We start from the raw sequence: 18288 nt of genomic DNA, 5'->3' as shown, positions 1-18288 counted from the left end.
ACTATGGAGGTCAGCAGTAGATTTCCTTTAAAGGGTAATAGCAGCATTGTTGATGGAAAATAGGGAGTCAGTTCCTGTGATTCTGATAAGAGTCGTAGTAACCTTTTTGGCCATGATGCCTTGTTGAAAAGATCCATCATCTCAAGTGGACTTCCTGCACAGATGAAGGTTGTGTAGAAATAATAGAACCTATTTAAGAGAAAAATAGCATGCAAACGTTCCTGTCTCACTTAAACAGGCTGGACGTATGAGTCAGGATTGCCCAGCTGTCTTCAGGTGGATAGCTATTTATATCACAGCCAACATATAAGGTTACCTATGAAAGGCTACTACAGTTCCCGTTTGTAGACTGGGGTTACATTGTTGGGTTCATGTTACACACTATAGTTACTTGAGTAAATGAAGCATTAATCAATGCTGCAACACTAGACGTATTGTTCCCGTGGCTGTGTTTGTTCATGCTTTATCATGCTAGTTGGAAGCACAAACCTGGACACACCTGTTGACTCACAAGTGTGAAGTTGTTGCTGACCAGTTTTGTTTGTTAGTCACAGTTCTTTGTGCTTAATTATAAAACAGTTAGATTTTCAATGACTAAAAGCCTAGTGTGCCGTCCTCACAGGTTGTTGAAAATTCATGTAACACATTTACAATCTTACACTAACCAGACAACATGTAAGGTCATGTAAATGCCTTAAACAGTCTTCTGTTTCTGGTGAAGGTCACTAATTGTTTAAATAAACCCGATAAACACCAATTTATTGCCAGTGCCTGGGTTTTGGCCTTTTCTCAGTAAATGACAATATATTAAATTACACAAATTCGTTGTAAATAAATAAATAAATCATTTTTACATAATTTATCATCTTTAATATGATAGGCCTAATAAATATTTTAGCTCTTTCTCTCCCTCTTAAAACCTGTCATTTGTTGAGCTGTTTGGCAGAACAGAAACTCCCAGTTCTGATCCCAGTGTTTCTTTCTTGCCCATTTACCTTCCATTGTGACATATAACTGGAATCTGATTCTGCACTATGACTTCACATCCAAGTCTTTCTCCCTCTCTCCATCTCTTTACCACTTAGTCATTCTCATACTTGCACGCCATTTCATTTTGCAACCATATATCACATTTGCATGAAAACCTCCTCAGTCTGTTTTCTTTTCCCATCCCCCCATCCTCTTAAATCCAGTCCCCCATACTCCTTTTCATTTCCCATCCTCCCTCCCCTCTCCTTTGCTATTTATTGTCAGCTCTTCCACTCCATCCTTTTGTATTCTGCCAGAGTCTCCCTCTCAGGAAATCTGGACACACTCATTCCTCTTCTACTCTTCAAATAGTTGCCATTAGCACAAAATTGGCACCCAGGTGTCTGATCCCACATATAGGAGAAGCAGCATTAGATATTCTCTCGCATATATGCCTTATAAAGCTTAGATTACTAGATATAAGCAGTACAGTTCATTTAATAGGTACTATTGTTATTATACATCTTCATTAGACTCGTGTCTCTGAGTTTAAGTCTACATTTCAGTCCTCTTGGCTGTTGAGCTCATTTTAGTGTGTTGAGCTATTTGCCTGTGCCTGTTCCAGGCCAGCATACACCCAAATGAATAGCGCTTGGCACACTGTCTTCAGTATGACAAGGTTACTGTGCCAGATGGCAATGTGCTTAAGTTGTTTTGTAGTTTCTGCAAGGATTGTTATAGAGAGCCCACCGTCCAGACTGGTATAGGTCTGCCAGGTCTCTCTGTCTGATCCTTCAAAGGCAGTAATGATCCTGAACCATTTTCTTAGAAGCAGGGCTTTTCTTCAGCATTGTATTGACATTTTGCATGCCATATTCGGTACAAAATATCAATTTTCATCTACTTTGGATATATTAAACTGTAATCTGTGGTTCAGCACACACGCAAATGCACATATTGTTGTTGCACATTGAATGCCTCAGGCCAACTTACGGCAAGCTTGGGCAAACCTTTTACTCCATATTGCTGTTATGAGTGAGGCTGTTTTGTTTGCTTAGATTTCAGAACTTGGTCCTATCAGTTCAGTATGAGCAAATAACTTTTTTTTTACATACTTTATGTATGTACTTGTATACTTTATGTATGTATACTATGTATACTTTATCAGCTGCCATTTCTACCAGTGATTTTAGTGTAGTGACATTTGGACCCATTGGTTTTATGTGTCTGCTTTGAATTTATGATTGTTTTTAAACAGGCCCAGGAATATTAGTGAGCCAAATAGTACAGCCAAAAAGTCCGATTTGTGGACAGTAAAGCTGCACTGGCAAGGAATTATTAGTCATTTAGTGAGTTGAGACTAAGGAGTCTAAAGGGTTTTCTGGAACAGTAAAATATGCCACAGAAGACACTTGAGACTTTTCATACTGTTTTTAGGAGAAAACCGTTGGTTGGTTTCACAACCTGGTAGGTAAAACTCCCCTGGCCCCTCTTCTCTCTTGAGCCATTGATTTTGCTGAATGCTCCTCTCCACAGCTGTTTTCCAGCTTTACGCACTACAGATGGAATGTGGCCATCTTAGGCAAGGTGGACATCCAAGTGGATTTGGCTTGGGAGTTTATTTTAAGTTTATCAACATCGGTTTCAGAGAACAGATGTAGTCAGGATGTAAGAGACAACATTTTGCTTAACACTTGGATATTAGGTAAAAAGGATGCAAAAAATGCAATTTTTGGCCGAATTTGAAGTGGAAATGAGTAGTATTCAGGTCACATTTCTGTGCTCTTGGAATCAAAGCTGGAAAAAAAGCTGTAGTCCTGTTAACGTGGAATGATTTAATTTCACATGGTTGTTCATGGACAAGTGAAGTGTCACAAATCACTCAGTCAAATCATTCCTGTCTATGCAGGTACATGACCACTGGCATTCAGACCAATAACACCTATCACAGAAAAATTCTCACCAAGGCTGTATTTATTTGGTCAAACATAAGCCTACAGTAAAAACAGAAATATTGAGAAATAGTACTACAATTTAATATACATACTATTAGTTTTTTTTATAAATACATTGTAAAATGTAATTAGTTCCTTTGATGCAAAGTAGGGTTGGGCCGATAGATGATGCCATCGTACATTGCTGATGGCTGATAGACATCACGATGTTGAGCCGGCATTGTGATTCCAATCCCCCCCCCCCCCAGGACCGTGTTCAGAAAGAAAATGACGTGTACTTCGGGACCCCAAAAGGGAATAAATACCAGATGGGAGGAAAATATATATTTCAGTAGTCTACTTTCTCTCGCAGTTATATCATTGGGTAATTATAATGTACATAGCCTAAATTGTGGGCATCAGGGAGCCGCTATTATACCTGGCACTGAAACTGCTTTTTGCGCGACCACGTTTTAGTTTCACTTTCGAGATTCGCGATCGCACATGCTCTGTTTATACTATGGAGCGGCAGTACTTACCACACATTTTACAAGATTAGATGTTTGTCAGTTGTGCTCGGGATCTGCAAATCATTCGCTATCGTCTCAAGCTGGTCGCACACTGGACAAGAAGCTCAGCGCCGCGCCACATCTTTTCATTGTTTTGAATTGTTGTTAGGCACCGTGGACAGACACCGAATGGTGCCACCGGTGTGCATACGCTCATAGAAAATGTGTTTGAATTTTTAGGCATGGCGCGGCGCTGCTCTTCTCGTCCAGTGTGCGACCAGCTTCAGTCATGTACTGTAATGTAACAGGCAACCGTTGGCAATCATTATTTGTTTTCCTTGCCGTTCTGAATACAGATTTATGCTTCGGGCACCCCCTAACTCCACCCCCCGCCCCCGCCCCCGCCCCCCGAATGTCATCGTCTATCGCGATGTTTCACTGCAGACATCGTCTGATGCCAATTTTGTAAACATCGCCCAACCCTTATGAAAAGCTGAATTTTCAGCAGCCGTTACTTCAGTCTTCAGTGTCACATGATCCTACAGAAATCATTCTGATTTGCTGCTCAAAAACCATTTTTTTCTTATTATCAGTGTTTCAGCTGCTTCATAATTTTGTGGAAACCGTCTTTTATCAGGATTTGTTGATAAATAAAAAGTTCAAAAGAACAGCATTTATTTGAAATAAATATCTTTTTTTGCTGAATAAAAGTTTTCTTTTTTAAAAATCTTACCGACTCCAACATTTTGAACTGTAGTGTGCATTTACATTTATTAAACAATCCTATTTTTAATAATTACCCTAACAGATTACAAAGTATTTTTTAATTGTGACACAAACACCCACATAGATCACTGCATCTTAAAACATCCTTCCCATGTTTCCTCTTTTCTTTCTCTTTTGTGCTGTCTGGCCAAACCTCGTCCAGCCTCATTTGTTTATGGCCTTGTATTTCTCTCTTTCTCTCTCCATTCCTCATTCCCCGTTCTTGAGATCATAGCTGGCTGCAGTGCAGAACAGGGCTGCTTGTGTTTTTCTCATCAGACTCTTGACACAGGAAGTGTGTATGTGTGAGGTGAGGATGGTCCAGACGACTTCCAGACAACACCTCTCTCTGTACTAACTACAGAGCACAGACGGCAGGAAATGTCTAGTGCAGCATTAGATTTGATTTCAAGAAATGCATTAAGGGCCATTGTGAAGTGTTTTTAAGCATTAGTTGAGGTTATTTACACATTATTCTTGTAGTCAGTTCTCTCAGTTGCATGTTGGTCCCCCTGGATTTCTCAGCTTTGTTTTTAGTGTTTTAAGGACAAGCTCTTTTAAATAAAGTCCAGACCAACTCACTCTAGTCCTGCAGGATTCTCGGGTTTATGGAGTTGTGGTTGGGCATTCATATGATATAAAACCACACTGTGTTGTATAACATCCTCATTTGATGTGCATTCAAATGTGCATCTGTTACCAGGTGTGAAATGAATCAAGTAAATATGTCATTTTTCAGGGTCTTACAACTGCACTTAATGCTTTTGGCAGACACTTATCCAACATGACTTACATTTCCTGGGAATTGAACCCCTGACCCGCTTAAAGTCAGCAAAAAAATAAATAAATCAAAATGGACAATTTTTATTTATTTATTTATACATTTTTCCCCAGAATATTGCAGTGTTTATTCTAAATTATTTATGTGGATTTTTTTGCAATTCATTTGCCCTTGCAACCTTTCACTCAAATGACATCTCAGTTCATTTAAAAAGCTGTTTAACTTGCCAGTAAGACCTGACTTTTGCACTGTAAAACTATGTACGAAGTGGCTGTTTAGAGAATTCCCCCCATTGTCAATGACTGATTACTCTTTCGTGCAAGTACACGGAATTTTTGAGACCAATTCATGTGAAAAGTGGAAGACTGAGAGTAAATGCAGAGAACAAAAGTCATCCTTTCAGTTCATGCAGAACAACTGTAGCTGTATGTGTACTCTAGCTTACCAGGGTACGTCATAGATGCCATGGAGATGCAATGCATGCCTGAAAGACAATGAGTAAAGTGCTGAATGTTTGTGCTCATTTATTATGTCAATGGCAATGTGTGTGGTCCTTACTGCGTAGATAAATACACTTCTATACCATGACATTTCATTGGAGCTGCACACTGACTGCAGCATGATGTGATTTAACCCATAGATGAACCAATTAGCCACAGGAGTCAGGACAACATGCTTTGAAAGTGACCTGATACACAAAGGGCTTGTGTGTGCACTGGACGTGTGCTGCTAAATGAAATGCATGTTTGTTTGTCGTAATGCTCTCAAGCATAATTTTGAAAAAGAGTGTTGTTTGATGTAAGTAGCAGATGCCATTTTGAGTTTACTCATTTTTCCTGCTTAATTGGAATTGATTCTAGCTGGATTCATTGCACAACAGCCTAAAAACCTCCTCTCTTGTGAACACTCAGGACGAAAATGTCGGTCAACTCCAGGACATAGCAGAAGATTTAGGAAAGAAACCTTTTATTACCATCTGTTAACAAGCTCCTCTTTATAATATAGTTGTGTCATGTTACCCTAACAGACAGCTGGTCTGATAAGCACGTCTCTGATCCCTCATTACTCTCACTCTCTGGTCTGTTTTATTCCCATGCTGGTGGAAGGATCCGGAACAATGGTGTCACAACTTGCTAATTGCAGACTGATTGGTAGGTTGGTTAGGCTGAACACAGACTCTGATGAGGGGAAACAGGCTGTTATTGTTGCTTGTGTCTGAGCTCCGAGTCAAAAGCCCAGAGGTCACAATCTGGGAGGCTTCCAGAGATCAGAAGCTTTGGAGACAATAGGGACATGATGACGACAGGCTGGTGTAGATTATCTTCATTCAGTGTAAATTCCAGGGGACAGAGTGAGGGAATTCTCTGTAAGAGGTGTTGAACTATACATGAACATAGCAAGATCAAATTCATTTAACCTGAATTTGAGCACAGGATTGTTGTTAAGCATAGTTGTAGGCACTCAGATCATTGAAGCAGATTTTTGCATATTTGCTAAACTTCTGTTGAAGATTCTCATCAATTCCCATGTATTGAGAAAAGTTTTTCCTTTTTTAAAACACAAACACACATCTTGTAAAATGTCATTTTAATGTCTGATTTGAATTTAGAATCAGTTTTAATCAATGCATTACTAATGTCCATGCAGTGAAGACGATACAAACAATTGTTAGATAACTGAAAAATGTTTTGAAATTTTTTAACTTGAATTATTATGTACTTTTTTTAATCTTTACTTTGAAGTTTAATAATATTTAACATTTACTTTTTATTTACATTTGAATCCATGTTGAAATTAGTATCAAAAAAATAAAAATTATATATAAGCATTTCATGTTTAAATTATATATTTATAGTAAGCATTATGCTATTTTGTATTATAAAAATATTATTATTTATACCCCTTCACAATTTGAGAAAATAATCCTCCATATGAGGCATCCAAGGGAGGAGTTTTTAGAAATTAACTTCAGGGCCTGACATAATAAATGTATTATGGAAATGAGAGATGCATGAGAGATAATTAAAGGTGCCCAGCTCTTACTGAACAAGTTTGATCCATGAGCCAGGCTGTTATTATATAGTATTATAGGATTTACGTGACGTTTTACATTGACTAACTGTTAGAATAGACCAAGCGTTTTCCCAGAGATTACCTTATTAATAATGTCACTCAGCTGCGGTTTACCTGCCACAGCAAGTTCAACAGTAAGCCAACTGATAGATTTACAGACTCAAGCCCACTAATTGCACCTGACGTCCAAAGAAGCATGAACACAACAGTAAACTGGGGCATTTTAGTTTCGTAATATTGAAACCGTATATTCTTGGGACTAGAATCTCACATTGACAGAAAATGGCTTATCTGAGACTCTTTGATTTTTTTTTCCCTCTTCAGCGAGGTGAAAAACTTATCATCATAAAATCATGAAGTCCAGGGGCCAGATTCATGAAACATTAATAATAAAATCTTTCTTAATTGTTATTTTCTTTTTAATTCCGTGCTTTAAAGAAAAACTTAAGAATCATTTGTATTCTCAAAATTACTTAAAAATATCTTATCTTTTTCTTAAAAGCTGAAGAAGAATTCAAATTCTCGCATAGAATCTTCTTAAAAATCATTGTAAATAGCATCTTAAAGTTAGGGTAGCCTCCAACTTGTCTTAAAAACCCAAAAGTCATTTTTTGGGTTGTAAATTTATTGGGTTGTTTCTAATTAGGGCCCGAGCACCGAGGTGCGAGGACCCTCTTGGAATTGCTCCGTTTATTATTAATTGTTGTAATTACAACATAACACTGTGATATTACTACTATTATGCATGACCACAAGTTCTCTGAGGTGACACCAAAGATGGATAATGTAAACAATGATTTCTAACGCATGATTGTGTGTGACGTGACTTTTTGCTGAATTTGAAATTTAGTAACTAAAGTGACGCTTTCACTCTAGAAAGAGCGCAAAAGACATATAATCCAAAATTAATGCAAAAGCATCTAGAGACAGGCTCTTTAAAAGTGACTATTCAAAATACACAGCACATTAAAAAAATGCAACACTGCATGCTGAACTCCCATCAAGTCAGTCACAACGAAAATAGTGCATGCATTATTATTAGTATGGTAATTTGAAGTGTTTTTCATTCAGTTGGTCAGCAATTCTAGAACTCCAAAGCCTGTCAGCCTCTTTATAAGAAAAAAAAGATGTTTTTAAGAAAAATATTTGAGAACTTCTCAAGAAATTCCAGAATTGCATTTAAGAACGTTTACATTGAACTTGGAATTTATCTTAAGATACTTCTGAATTGTTTTCTTCATTTCTGAATCCAGTCCCAGAATTATTTTATTCCAGGAATATTCCTAAATGTATTTTTCTTGTGTTTGTATTTGGATTTGAACACCCTGTGGTTGTGTCTTTGAGTGGCAATTTCATCAGCTGCCATTTAAAACAACAGCTCACTTTAATGGTTGCACCAAGCGACTGTCACAGAAGCGAACTCTTCCAAAAAGCTTTACGAACTGTGATCCCCATTCCCTAAGCAGGGAAACAGGGCATGGACCAATCCAACAAATGCAGCATTGAACTTCAATTGCACTGAACCTCAAGTCTTATTAATCTCACAATCCGAGTGCCCCACCTGCATTTCACCGTTTGCTTTGGTGTGGCCGGGTGGCCCTGATACAAAATCCATTATTTTCGCTCAGCCTCAGTTCCAAGTAATAGTCCCAGTGCATGATATATAACCACAGACAGCTGTGACCTGGGTTCAAATGCTGTTTTGCGTTTTCATACACTATGAATACACTTGTTGTTAGAGCTAGTGGCCCCAGGAACATTGGGTAAAAAGTCCTGACTAGAGCCTGTCAAAATTACAGCTTCGCTAACAATGTGAAAAATCATAGGCAATGACAGTGGCATCAACTCTGAAGTAGATCCCGAGAGACGTTTGCTAAATAATCCAAAAACTAAACAGCAAGAGCAATGATAAAGGAAGGGTGATAGAGATGACTCATGCCAGCTCTTCTGTGAGAACATTTGGTATATGCATTACTCCAGAGGGCCTGGTTGGTATGTGCAATACATGTCCAATATGTGGAGCATTCTGGAATGGTGTGAACTTGTAGGATAAACACATGGACAATGCACACATGGTCCTCACGCCCAAGCCCACTTACTTCATTTTAAGATGACATAAGCGAGGATGTGGTGTTGATTATGCTTGGCTGAGGAATGCAAGTAGGGCCGTGATTTGTTTCATACTGTGAAAGGTCATGGATCACTATTGATATATTGACTTGCCTCATTTTGAAATGATATCAGCACTTGATATGGTCTGGTTCATTATTATGTTCCAATCTGGTTTCAACAAATCTTGTAACTTAACTCTATCACTCGTTTCTACAATGTGGACTACTGTGTTTTCCTCCAGTGTAATGTACTAATGTATTTTTCTCTCTGTCTTCTTCAGGGCTTTATTTACATATGAGGGAGTGACCAACAATCTCAAACTCACAGATTCAGGAGGTAAAACTAACAATTCCTGCTCTTTCTTTTGTGTGTCTAAATTTTCACCAATGCTCATTATGCCATGGTCTGTCTGAATACTCGATTCTGATTGGCTGTTGATTTAAATTCGTTGAACCGCACAGGTAGTTCCAGGTCAGTTTAATCATGTTCTTTATTAATGTGCTTCCTATAAACATTGGAAACCATAGTAACATACAGTTACAGTTGAATAGTAATACAGACGAAAATAACCGTCATTTTTGTCGTTCCGGTCAAATATCGCAGCGCAAATATTGTTAACATCATTAATATGTGAATGCTGGCAAATGATCATGGCATAAACGGGATAATCAACGGCTAGCTGTGCATTTAAACGATTTGAATGCACTTTGCGGAGGCAACCACCCTCCGCTGCGTGTCGGGCGGTTCTTCGCCTCCACGTCGTGCATTCAAATCGTTTAATGCACAGCTAGCCGTTGATTATCCCTTACATAAAGCATAGCAGCAGGGGGTTGGAATTCCATTCATTTTCTCCATAAGTCAGTGTGATTTCAACTTAATTAAAAAAAAGGCAGCCATGGAAACAGAAACTGGAATAACAGCAAAAGTGCAAAACAATGACCATCCACTCCTATAAAGCATTGTGAATTACAAAATCAAGTCGATTCGAATATATTTTTATGAATATTTTATATTATCATATAGCTTTTGTACTTATAATCACTGGCTTATTGTTTTAGACTAGAGTATCTATGATTTTATCTGGTATAATATAATATAATTTGGGATTATTTGCTTTTATTTATAGGACAGGAGTGTAGACAGGGAAGTAGAGACGAGAGAAGGGGAGTGGGATTGGGACATGACCCAGTCCGGACTTGTACCCAGGTCCCCACAGGCCAACAGCTCCTATGTAATGTCCTGAGCATGTGCACGGCCCACTGCACCACAGCTCTGAGTTTTTGAAATGCCTATGGAGAAGATGAATGGAAAAACCAAGGTCACTTAAAATGTGGGCAGTCACTGTTGCGTTCTATTTGAGGCGGTTTAAAAACTCAGTTTGAGGGCAATCACGCAACATTCATGTGTGAAATGCTTCTAAATCAGAGAGGATTACCAATTAAGGCTGAGACTGCCAACACTGTTCCACTTAATATCAGACGAAGCGGAAAAATCTCTCTTGAGTGCTTATTACATCAGACCTGTCCTGTGCTCTGGAGATTATCATTATAATCTGGTAAAAGAATGCTAGTGTTTCATGGTGGCTGAAGCGTTTACTTTCATGTGGCCATTATTTCATGAAGACAGTTTGGACCTCTTTAATTTTGTCCTTCCCTTCCCTCTTTATTTCTCTCTCTCATCTGCCAGCTGGAGGTTTGACAGAATTGGTTGGGAAATTTCACAGCAGCAGGCCCATGTATGGCCTCTGCAGGGTGGGACTGACAGAAACAGGACAACCACAGATTGTCATGGTCTGCTGGGTAAGTTCGCATGCAGAATCAGTATGTTTTGTATCAGTTTATATCAGCCATAACAAATGTATGCAAACAACTACACTGATGTAGCTTCTTGAGTTCTCTCCTGAACTGCAAATAGACAGTGTCCTAAACTTTAGATGGAACGTCTGTCTTTCCCCTTCTTTTGAAGTACTTCAGAGGTTTGTAGCTCTTATAACAAATAGTTCTGGATGAGGTCATTTTGCCTTGTTCTGATTGGATATCAGAAGTTTAGACCTAGATCCCATTGGATGTTGCCATGGGGTGTGAGCCTGAAGTGGTTCCTCATTGGTTGGAGCTGCCACATCATTAAACAGTCCATGTTTAAGCAATGGATGTGAGGCTCCTGTTGATGAGACGTGTCAATGGCTTCACTACACAAAAGGGCTTTGACCTTCAGACTTGTAGCTGAAGGAGCTCAAATACAGACGCAAAGAAGCATTCTGGGAACCTTCCTAATATCCATCGTGGATGTGGTTGCTAAGACGAGAAGTGGGAATGTTGTGGTTGGGGTCAGAGGTGCCATCTGTAGCCAGTCAGGCATTGTATAGAGGAGGGGGAGTGGTCTCTGTGACCTGTTCACACACACACACACACACACACACACACGCACAGGCGTAATGCTTTTTCTACTGTACAGACCGTATATTCTGTAGCCCTACACCAACCCTACACCTAAACCTATCCCTTACAGGAAACTTTTGCATTTTTACATTTTCAAAAAACTTAATTCTGTGTGATTTATTAGCTAGTTTACTCGTGGGGACCTCAATTTAGGTCCCCACCGTGACACAAGTCCCCATGAGTCTGTGTGTATTCAGGTTTAAGTCCCCACCTGAATAGAAAGACAGACAGACACACACACACACACACACACACACACACACACACACACACACACACACACACACAGACACAGACACAGACACAGACACAGACACACACACACACACACACACACACACACACAGACACAGACACAGACACAGACAGACAGACACAGAGAGAGTACACACCTCTGATGATGTAGAAGGTTTAGATGCACCAGAAGAGTTATTTGTTACAGGTTTAAAATAGATTTTAATTCCTTGAATTTCATTTTGGATCTTTCTGAAAGAAATTAATACTTTTATTCAGTAAGGATGCCTCAAATTGATCTAAAGTGACAGTAAAGGCTTTTATAACATTACAAAAAAAAATCTATTTCAAATTAATGTTATTTTGAACTTTCTATTTATCAAAGAATCCTGGACAAGTATCATGGTTTCCGTAAAAATATTAAGCAGCACATCTGTTTTGTTTTTTTCAACATTGATAATAATACTGTTTTACTATATTTTTGGATTGAATAAATGCAGCCTTGGTGAGCCTAAATAGCCTTCTTTCAAAAATGTAAAAAAAAAAAAAAATCTTACCAATGGCAAGCTTTTTAAAGTGTACACTGAGTCTTGATGATATTTAAAGGTGTCATTATAATATTTCTTATAACATTTATATTTTGATTATTTGAAAGCTTACGTTTCTCAAATATAATGGCACTGCCCTTTCTCTTCACTTCACACATAATCTCTTCTGTCTACATTTAACAGGTTGGTAATGATGTGGATGAGCTCCGCAGAACTGAATGTGCCAGCCATGTGCCTGCCATCAAGATCTTCTTCAAGGTAAAGAAAAAAAAAACAAACAAAAAAAAAAAGTTGCCAGACTAGCTGAACAAAGTTTATTTAATTACAGCACTATAATCAGCAGGTTACTTTACTTGTTTGCATGATTCTTCTGACATCTTTTATAGATCAAACTCTTTAAATTTGAGTGATTTTAATGTATTTCATAATACAAGGTATTTTAATGGTGTGCTGGTTTAAACCTTCATTAATCATGTAGTATATGTATACTGCTGCAGCTACATTTGGAAGCGTTCAGATACGGATTGAGTAAAATAATGTGTTTCTCTCCCACGCAGATATTTGTCTAATTCTCATTTACATGTACTTCCTGTGTTTGTATGGCTCTGGAATGTTCTGCATCCTTTCTGTAAGGCGTCTGCGCTCTCTCTCTCTTCATGTCTCTGTGAAGGAACATCATTTAAAGCTGTATAGAAGACATATAGAGAATGAATCTTTTAGGGGACATCATCATAAACATACATTTATCTCTCTTACATTTCGATTGGTACTTTATTTTAACGTACAAACTTGTATAGGCACACTCTCACAGAAATGTGCACGTATACATCCAATTCTTTTTATTATTTAGGTTATTTATTTAGGTCCACATTTAATCCTGCATTAGTCAAGTCAAGTCACCTTTATTTATATAGCGCTTTTAACAATACAGATTGTGTCAAAGCACTTAACAGTATCAAATTAGAGGACAGAGTGTCAGTAATGTATAATGATAAGATTAAACACTCAGTTTTCAATTTTCAGTTAAAGGCATTTCATTATTGAATTCAGAGATGTCATTGTCTTGCTCAGTTTAGTTTAAATGTTATCTGTGCAATCAAATCGGCGATAATCGCTAGAAATTAAGTGTCCCCAACTGAGCAAGCCAGAGGCGACAGCGGCAAGGAACCAAAACTCCCTCTGTGACAGAATGGAGAAAAAAAAAACCTTGGGAGAAACCAAGCCTTCTCATTAGCCTCTGTTATGTACATAAAAAATCCAAAAGATCAGTCAGGTTGAGTTGAGTGCAGTGTTTTTAACCAGGATTTTCTTAATTCAGAATGCTCTACCAAATGGTGTAGGTTAAGGGGAAAATGTTTTGTGTCTATTTGAATGAATGGGTGGAGTATGTAAAAAAAGGCTCTCACACACAATTCTGAAACCAGAAGCCTTCCTAATATGTGTACAAATGCACTCCTCTGTTATATTCTGAGATTTCCCTCTTGTAAATGGTTTCCTTCCTTTGCTAGTATCTGTGAAGTGATGTCTAGCAGCTTGGTGCCAGCTCTTATTGTAGTAAACTCTTCCTCTTGTGTCATGCGCTATTGTTCTCCTGAGCAGCCGAGCAGTGCCACTGACAGGCACCACACTGACTGACTGAGAAGAGCAAACATTAAAGAGAGAGAGAGAAATTCCCAAGGAACAGACAAGGTTAAAAGTGTTTACTATGGACAATTTAGAGGTTTTATGTATTATGATATAAGTGCATGTCTCTTGAAGCTGTCTGTGGATTTATTTACGTTGCTTTAACATTGCCATATTTTTCGGATGGTTGTGTGAGTTCGTCAAACATTGTTAATGTCTGGAACATTTTTAATGCCTTATAAAGACATTGCCCAGTCAGCTCCAGAGGCATGCCAAAAATGCTGTTTATTCAATTCTCAGTGTTTCTCTCTCTCTTTGGAGATCCACAACCTTTATGACCTTGTATTGTGTCGTTCATTCACTGTGTGTGTTTGTGCGTGATATATGTCAGCATGAGTGGGTTACAAAAATGTCTTTTATTATATTTCCATTCGGATTTAAATCTTGTTGGGTTATTTTTGTGTTGATTGATGGTTGTTCAAGCAGATGAACTTTGTTAGGTTACATAAGGTCAGGAATTATGTTTCATAGCGTGGGAGAGGCTGAGCCCCCAAACCAACTAGAGCACACAGTGTATGGGACGGGACCCCGGTATAGCCATAAAATCAGACAGCCGGAGACAAGCTGTCAGAGGCATTTACAGCGTTCTGTCTCAACATTCCTCTAAATTAATGATAACCCTTTCTAAATTTGGATTGAGGGATCTGCGAAATCTCCAGCTAGACACAGTCTCTGACAGATGTGCAAACCTCTTGCATGTCCTCTTGTATCTTAATTATGCTGGAAGATATTTTTAATGATTACTAAAAGGGACATTACAAGGGAAAGTAAGTCATACAGGTTTAGAATGATGTGAAGGTGAGTAAATGATGACAGAATATTCATTTTGGGTGAATTATCCCTTTAGGTAATCATTAAAAGCAACAACACCCATTTTGTGTTTTCTTGGTCTCTAGTCCAGGCCTAGTCTCCGAAGACATCCAGTCATGAGGAGCTGAACCGAATCCAGGCTCATTTATTATAATGGATGTGTTGACTTCTGAGATGTATCAGTAACAAGATGAGAAACAATGTAGTCTAAATCCCTCCAGTTACTCCTCCCTGCTTTCCCCATTTATCACTCACACTTTTTATTGTCCCTTCGTGACGAGTCTGTGCTAGTAAGGCCTGTCATGTGTGCAGAATGACTAGTCAGCTCTTTAGAGCTTCCAAAAAAAAAAAAAAAAAAAATGTTTTTGTACAAATTTGTGAGCCATCAAGGTAGATGTGTCATATGCATTAGTCATTAATGATGACCATTAATCACAAAACTTTCACACAACAAAACTTTATGAATAACACAAATCAGTTTTTTTCAGGATTCTTTGATTAAATTCAAAAGAACAGCATTTATTTGAAATGGAAATCTTTTGTTATATTATAAATGTGTTTACTTGCATTTTTGATGAATTAAATGCATCTTTAATGAAACAATTTTCATTTCTGACCCCAAACTTTTGAAAGATAATGTGTTCAGTGTGATCTGAGATGAGATGTCAGTATAGTTTGACAGTGAGCTGCAGGTGCGAGGTGTGTATGGGAGAGCATCTGTCCTCAGTGCTGTTAATACTGTCATCACTGCTGAAGCCCCGGGCTAACTACATGTCAAGGGGCTCATCTAAAGCAAGTAATAACAGAGAATTAAGTCATTTAACTCCTCCCAAGCAGAAAAAGGGATCGAAGAGATAAAAGAAGGGAGGAGAAAATTAGCTCAATTTTAACCAAATGTTCTGTAGATAAAGTCTTTCCAGTCATAGAATAAGCGCTGAGTAAACAAATTGGTCCTGACATGTTCAAGTTCTCATGCGTTTCAGAGAAATGTGGAAAGAGGGCTGAATGTAGCAGTATGGTAATCCATTGAAAAGCTGTGAGTTTTTTTGGTTTGGAGCCCAATCCGGCACTCACGAGGCCCTCTGGCACAATGTCTCAGTTTCATTGCTCTTCTACTCCCTTCTCTCCCACAAACCAGATCACTATATCTTACGCTAGAATCACTGTGATCTGAGGTGTTTTGTTGAGCAGTGATTAACTCTGGTGTCCTGAAATATAAATCCTCATTGGATCTTCAGCTGATTGACCCCAGAGCTGTAGATGGAAGCTGATGACAGGAAAATGCCTTATAAGGGAAAATGTAGCATGCAGACATGCTTATACATTCTTACATCTGCCTCTGATGTACAACAGAAAATAATTCAAACCCTTAGCCTGTTCTCTTATTGGCCATTACAGCTCCTACACTGCAATTTAGGTTTTTATTTTTTTTATTTATTTTGTAATTAATAATTCATTTATTTTTTTAATAAATAATGTTTATATTTATAGTTGTTCTAAACTAAATAAAAACTGCAAAACATTTTTTGTTTTTGCTGCTCAATTTTTGAAAAAGTTGCAGTTTCATCAAGGCACTTAATTAAATATTAACAGCACAAAAATATTCAATTTACACAGTAAATACAACACATTACAAAATATCAGACTAGTGTGAATGGCATTCCAACCTTGTTTATTCCAAATTTTTTTCCAGTACAAAAGCTGATGAGCCCTGTATCTTCTGCATGTTGTCCACGAAAAAAAAAAAAAAAAATCCGTAGCTGTTTATATATTGTCTGCATAGACACCACAAAAAGTCCAAATGTTTAGCATAATACTATCCTAATAATATTCAGTCCTTAATCTAAATGCAATAAAACAATAGATGCATTGAGAAACAAACTTTTCTAACGTTGCTTTGTTAAAAAAATTGTTCAGCTTCAATAATGTAGTCAGTATTTCTCTCTTGATGTTTGTGTCACTACAGGAAGCTCATGTATTTATTCCAGCCTCACAGCAAGATGAGGTGACAGAGGAGGTGATTATGGCTGCCTTTGCAAAGATTCGACCACCAATGGAGAGGCTGAGGAGACCCTCAAGGACGATGGATAAGGAGGAGACTGTGGTAAGTTACCACAAAAAAACACATACTTGGCTGTGCACGAGGGCTTCCTTCATTAAAACAGAAGAAGCCTGTTTCTCACTATAATTTATTGATGCACATAGGGGAAGTGGTCTAATTTTCTCTCATTGATGTTTTGGGTCATTTTGGGTCCTTTGTTGCATTTCTGTGCCACACATACAGGGTACAAACTACAAGAAGACAAATGCTGCAATGGAGATGAGACGGATTAACAGAGACTCCTTCTGGGCACGAGCAGAGGTACAGCTGAACTGTGTCACAGCTGGATTTTCATTTAACAGCCTGTGTGTTCCACAAAATGCTGCAGAAAAATTCTAAATAATGCCATACAGAGATAATGTACAATCAACTAGTCATTATGCAAAAATATTAGATTAAATATTCAGTACTTTATAATCAGTTAATTATTATAAACCTCTTGTTCAGACTCCAATTATTAAAAGTGCTATTCAGATGTATAATTTGATCTGTGTGCTATATGTTTTAGCGTGAGGAGGAAGAGAGAAAAGAGGAAGAACGTCGGAGGGCTATAGAAGAGCGACGGCGCTGGGAGAGAGAACGAGTTTTACAGGAAAAAAAAGAGGCTGAAGAGAGAGACAGAAAGATGAACGAAAAGCTACAGATGATTGAAGAACAAAAGTTTGTAACTTCCAGCTGATAAACCCACTTCTGTCTGAAGGTGAATTATTTCAGCTTAAACTTCCTGTTGGTTTTTTGACAGGAGGATCCAGGCTCAGCTTGAGGAAGAGGCTAGAAAAGATGAGAAAGCAAGATGGGTGTGTTTATTAATGAGTGTATTCTGTTTCTTTACAGAGAAGTAAGCTTTTTAACATGTTGATAAACCTGCATATGGGTGAATGATCGTATGGAGTCATAACCTTGGGTTCTTGGTGTAATTGACAGGAGCAGCAGCAGAGAGAGCATGAGGATAACATGAGGGCCCGGCTCAGACGCAGCGAGTCTATTGAGAAAGCAGCAGTGAGTCCCCCCCCACCCCCCACCCCCCTATTTTGTGAATAATCCAGATTCAGTCAGTACAACCCAAATCCCTACACTTAAAGGGATAGTTCACCCAAAAATTGTCATTAATTACTCACCCTCATGTCGTTCCAGACCCGCAAGACCTTCGTTCATCTTTGAAACACAAATTAAGATATTTTTTATGAAATCCGAGAGCTTTCTGACCCTGCATAGACAGCAAAGCAACTGACACGTTCAAGGCCCAGAGAAGTAGTAAAGACATTGTTAAAATAGTCCATCAAACAGTGATTCAACTGTAATTTTATGAAGCTATGAGAATACTTTTTGTG

At 38.2% G+C, this 18288-nt stretch overlaps 1 protein-coding gene across 2 annotated transcripts in view; it reads left to right on the top strand.

Annotated features, from left to right (window-relative positions):
- Positions 1–18288, top strand: part of si:dkey-40c11.2 (drebrin) — a 33582-nt gene that overhangs the window by 10320 nt on the left and 4974 nt on the right. For both annotated transcript variants that reach the window (XM_058775472.1, XM_058775471.1), the window contains exons 2-9: positions 9424–9479; positions 10830–10942; positions 12547–12621; positions 16823–16960; positions 17141–17218; positions 17466–17617; positions 17700–17754; positions 17882–17956. In XM_058775472.1, coding sequence (XP_058631455.1) covers positions 9424–9479; positions 10830–10942; positions 12547–12621; positions 16823–16960; positions 17141–17218; positions 17466–17617; positions 17700–17754; positions 17882–17956 — 742 coding nt within the window. The remainder of the gene's footprint in view (positions 1–9423; positions 9480–10829; positions 10943–12546; positions 12622–16822; positions 16961–17140; positions 17219–17465; positions 17618–17699; positions 17755–17881; positions 17957–18288) is intronic.

Source organism: Onychostoma macrolepis, chromosome 05, assembly GCF_012432095.1.
Source record: "Onychostoma macrolepis isolate SWU-2019 chromosome 05, ASM1243209v1, whole genome shotgun sequence".
Taxonomy (NCBI): Eukaryota; Metazoa; Chordata; class Actinopteri; order Cypriniformes; family Cyprinidae; genus Onychostoma; species Onychostoma macrolepis.
The sequence above is the reverse complement of the archived record's forward strand: the minus strand, read 5'-3'. Positions and strand labels throughout refer to the sequence as shown.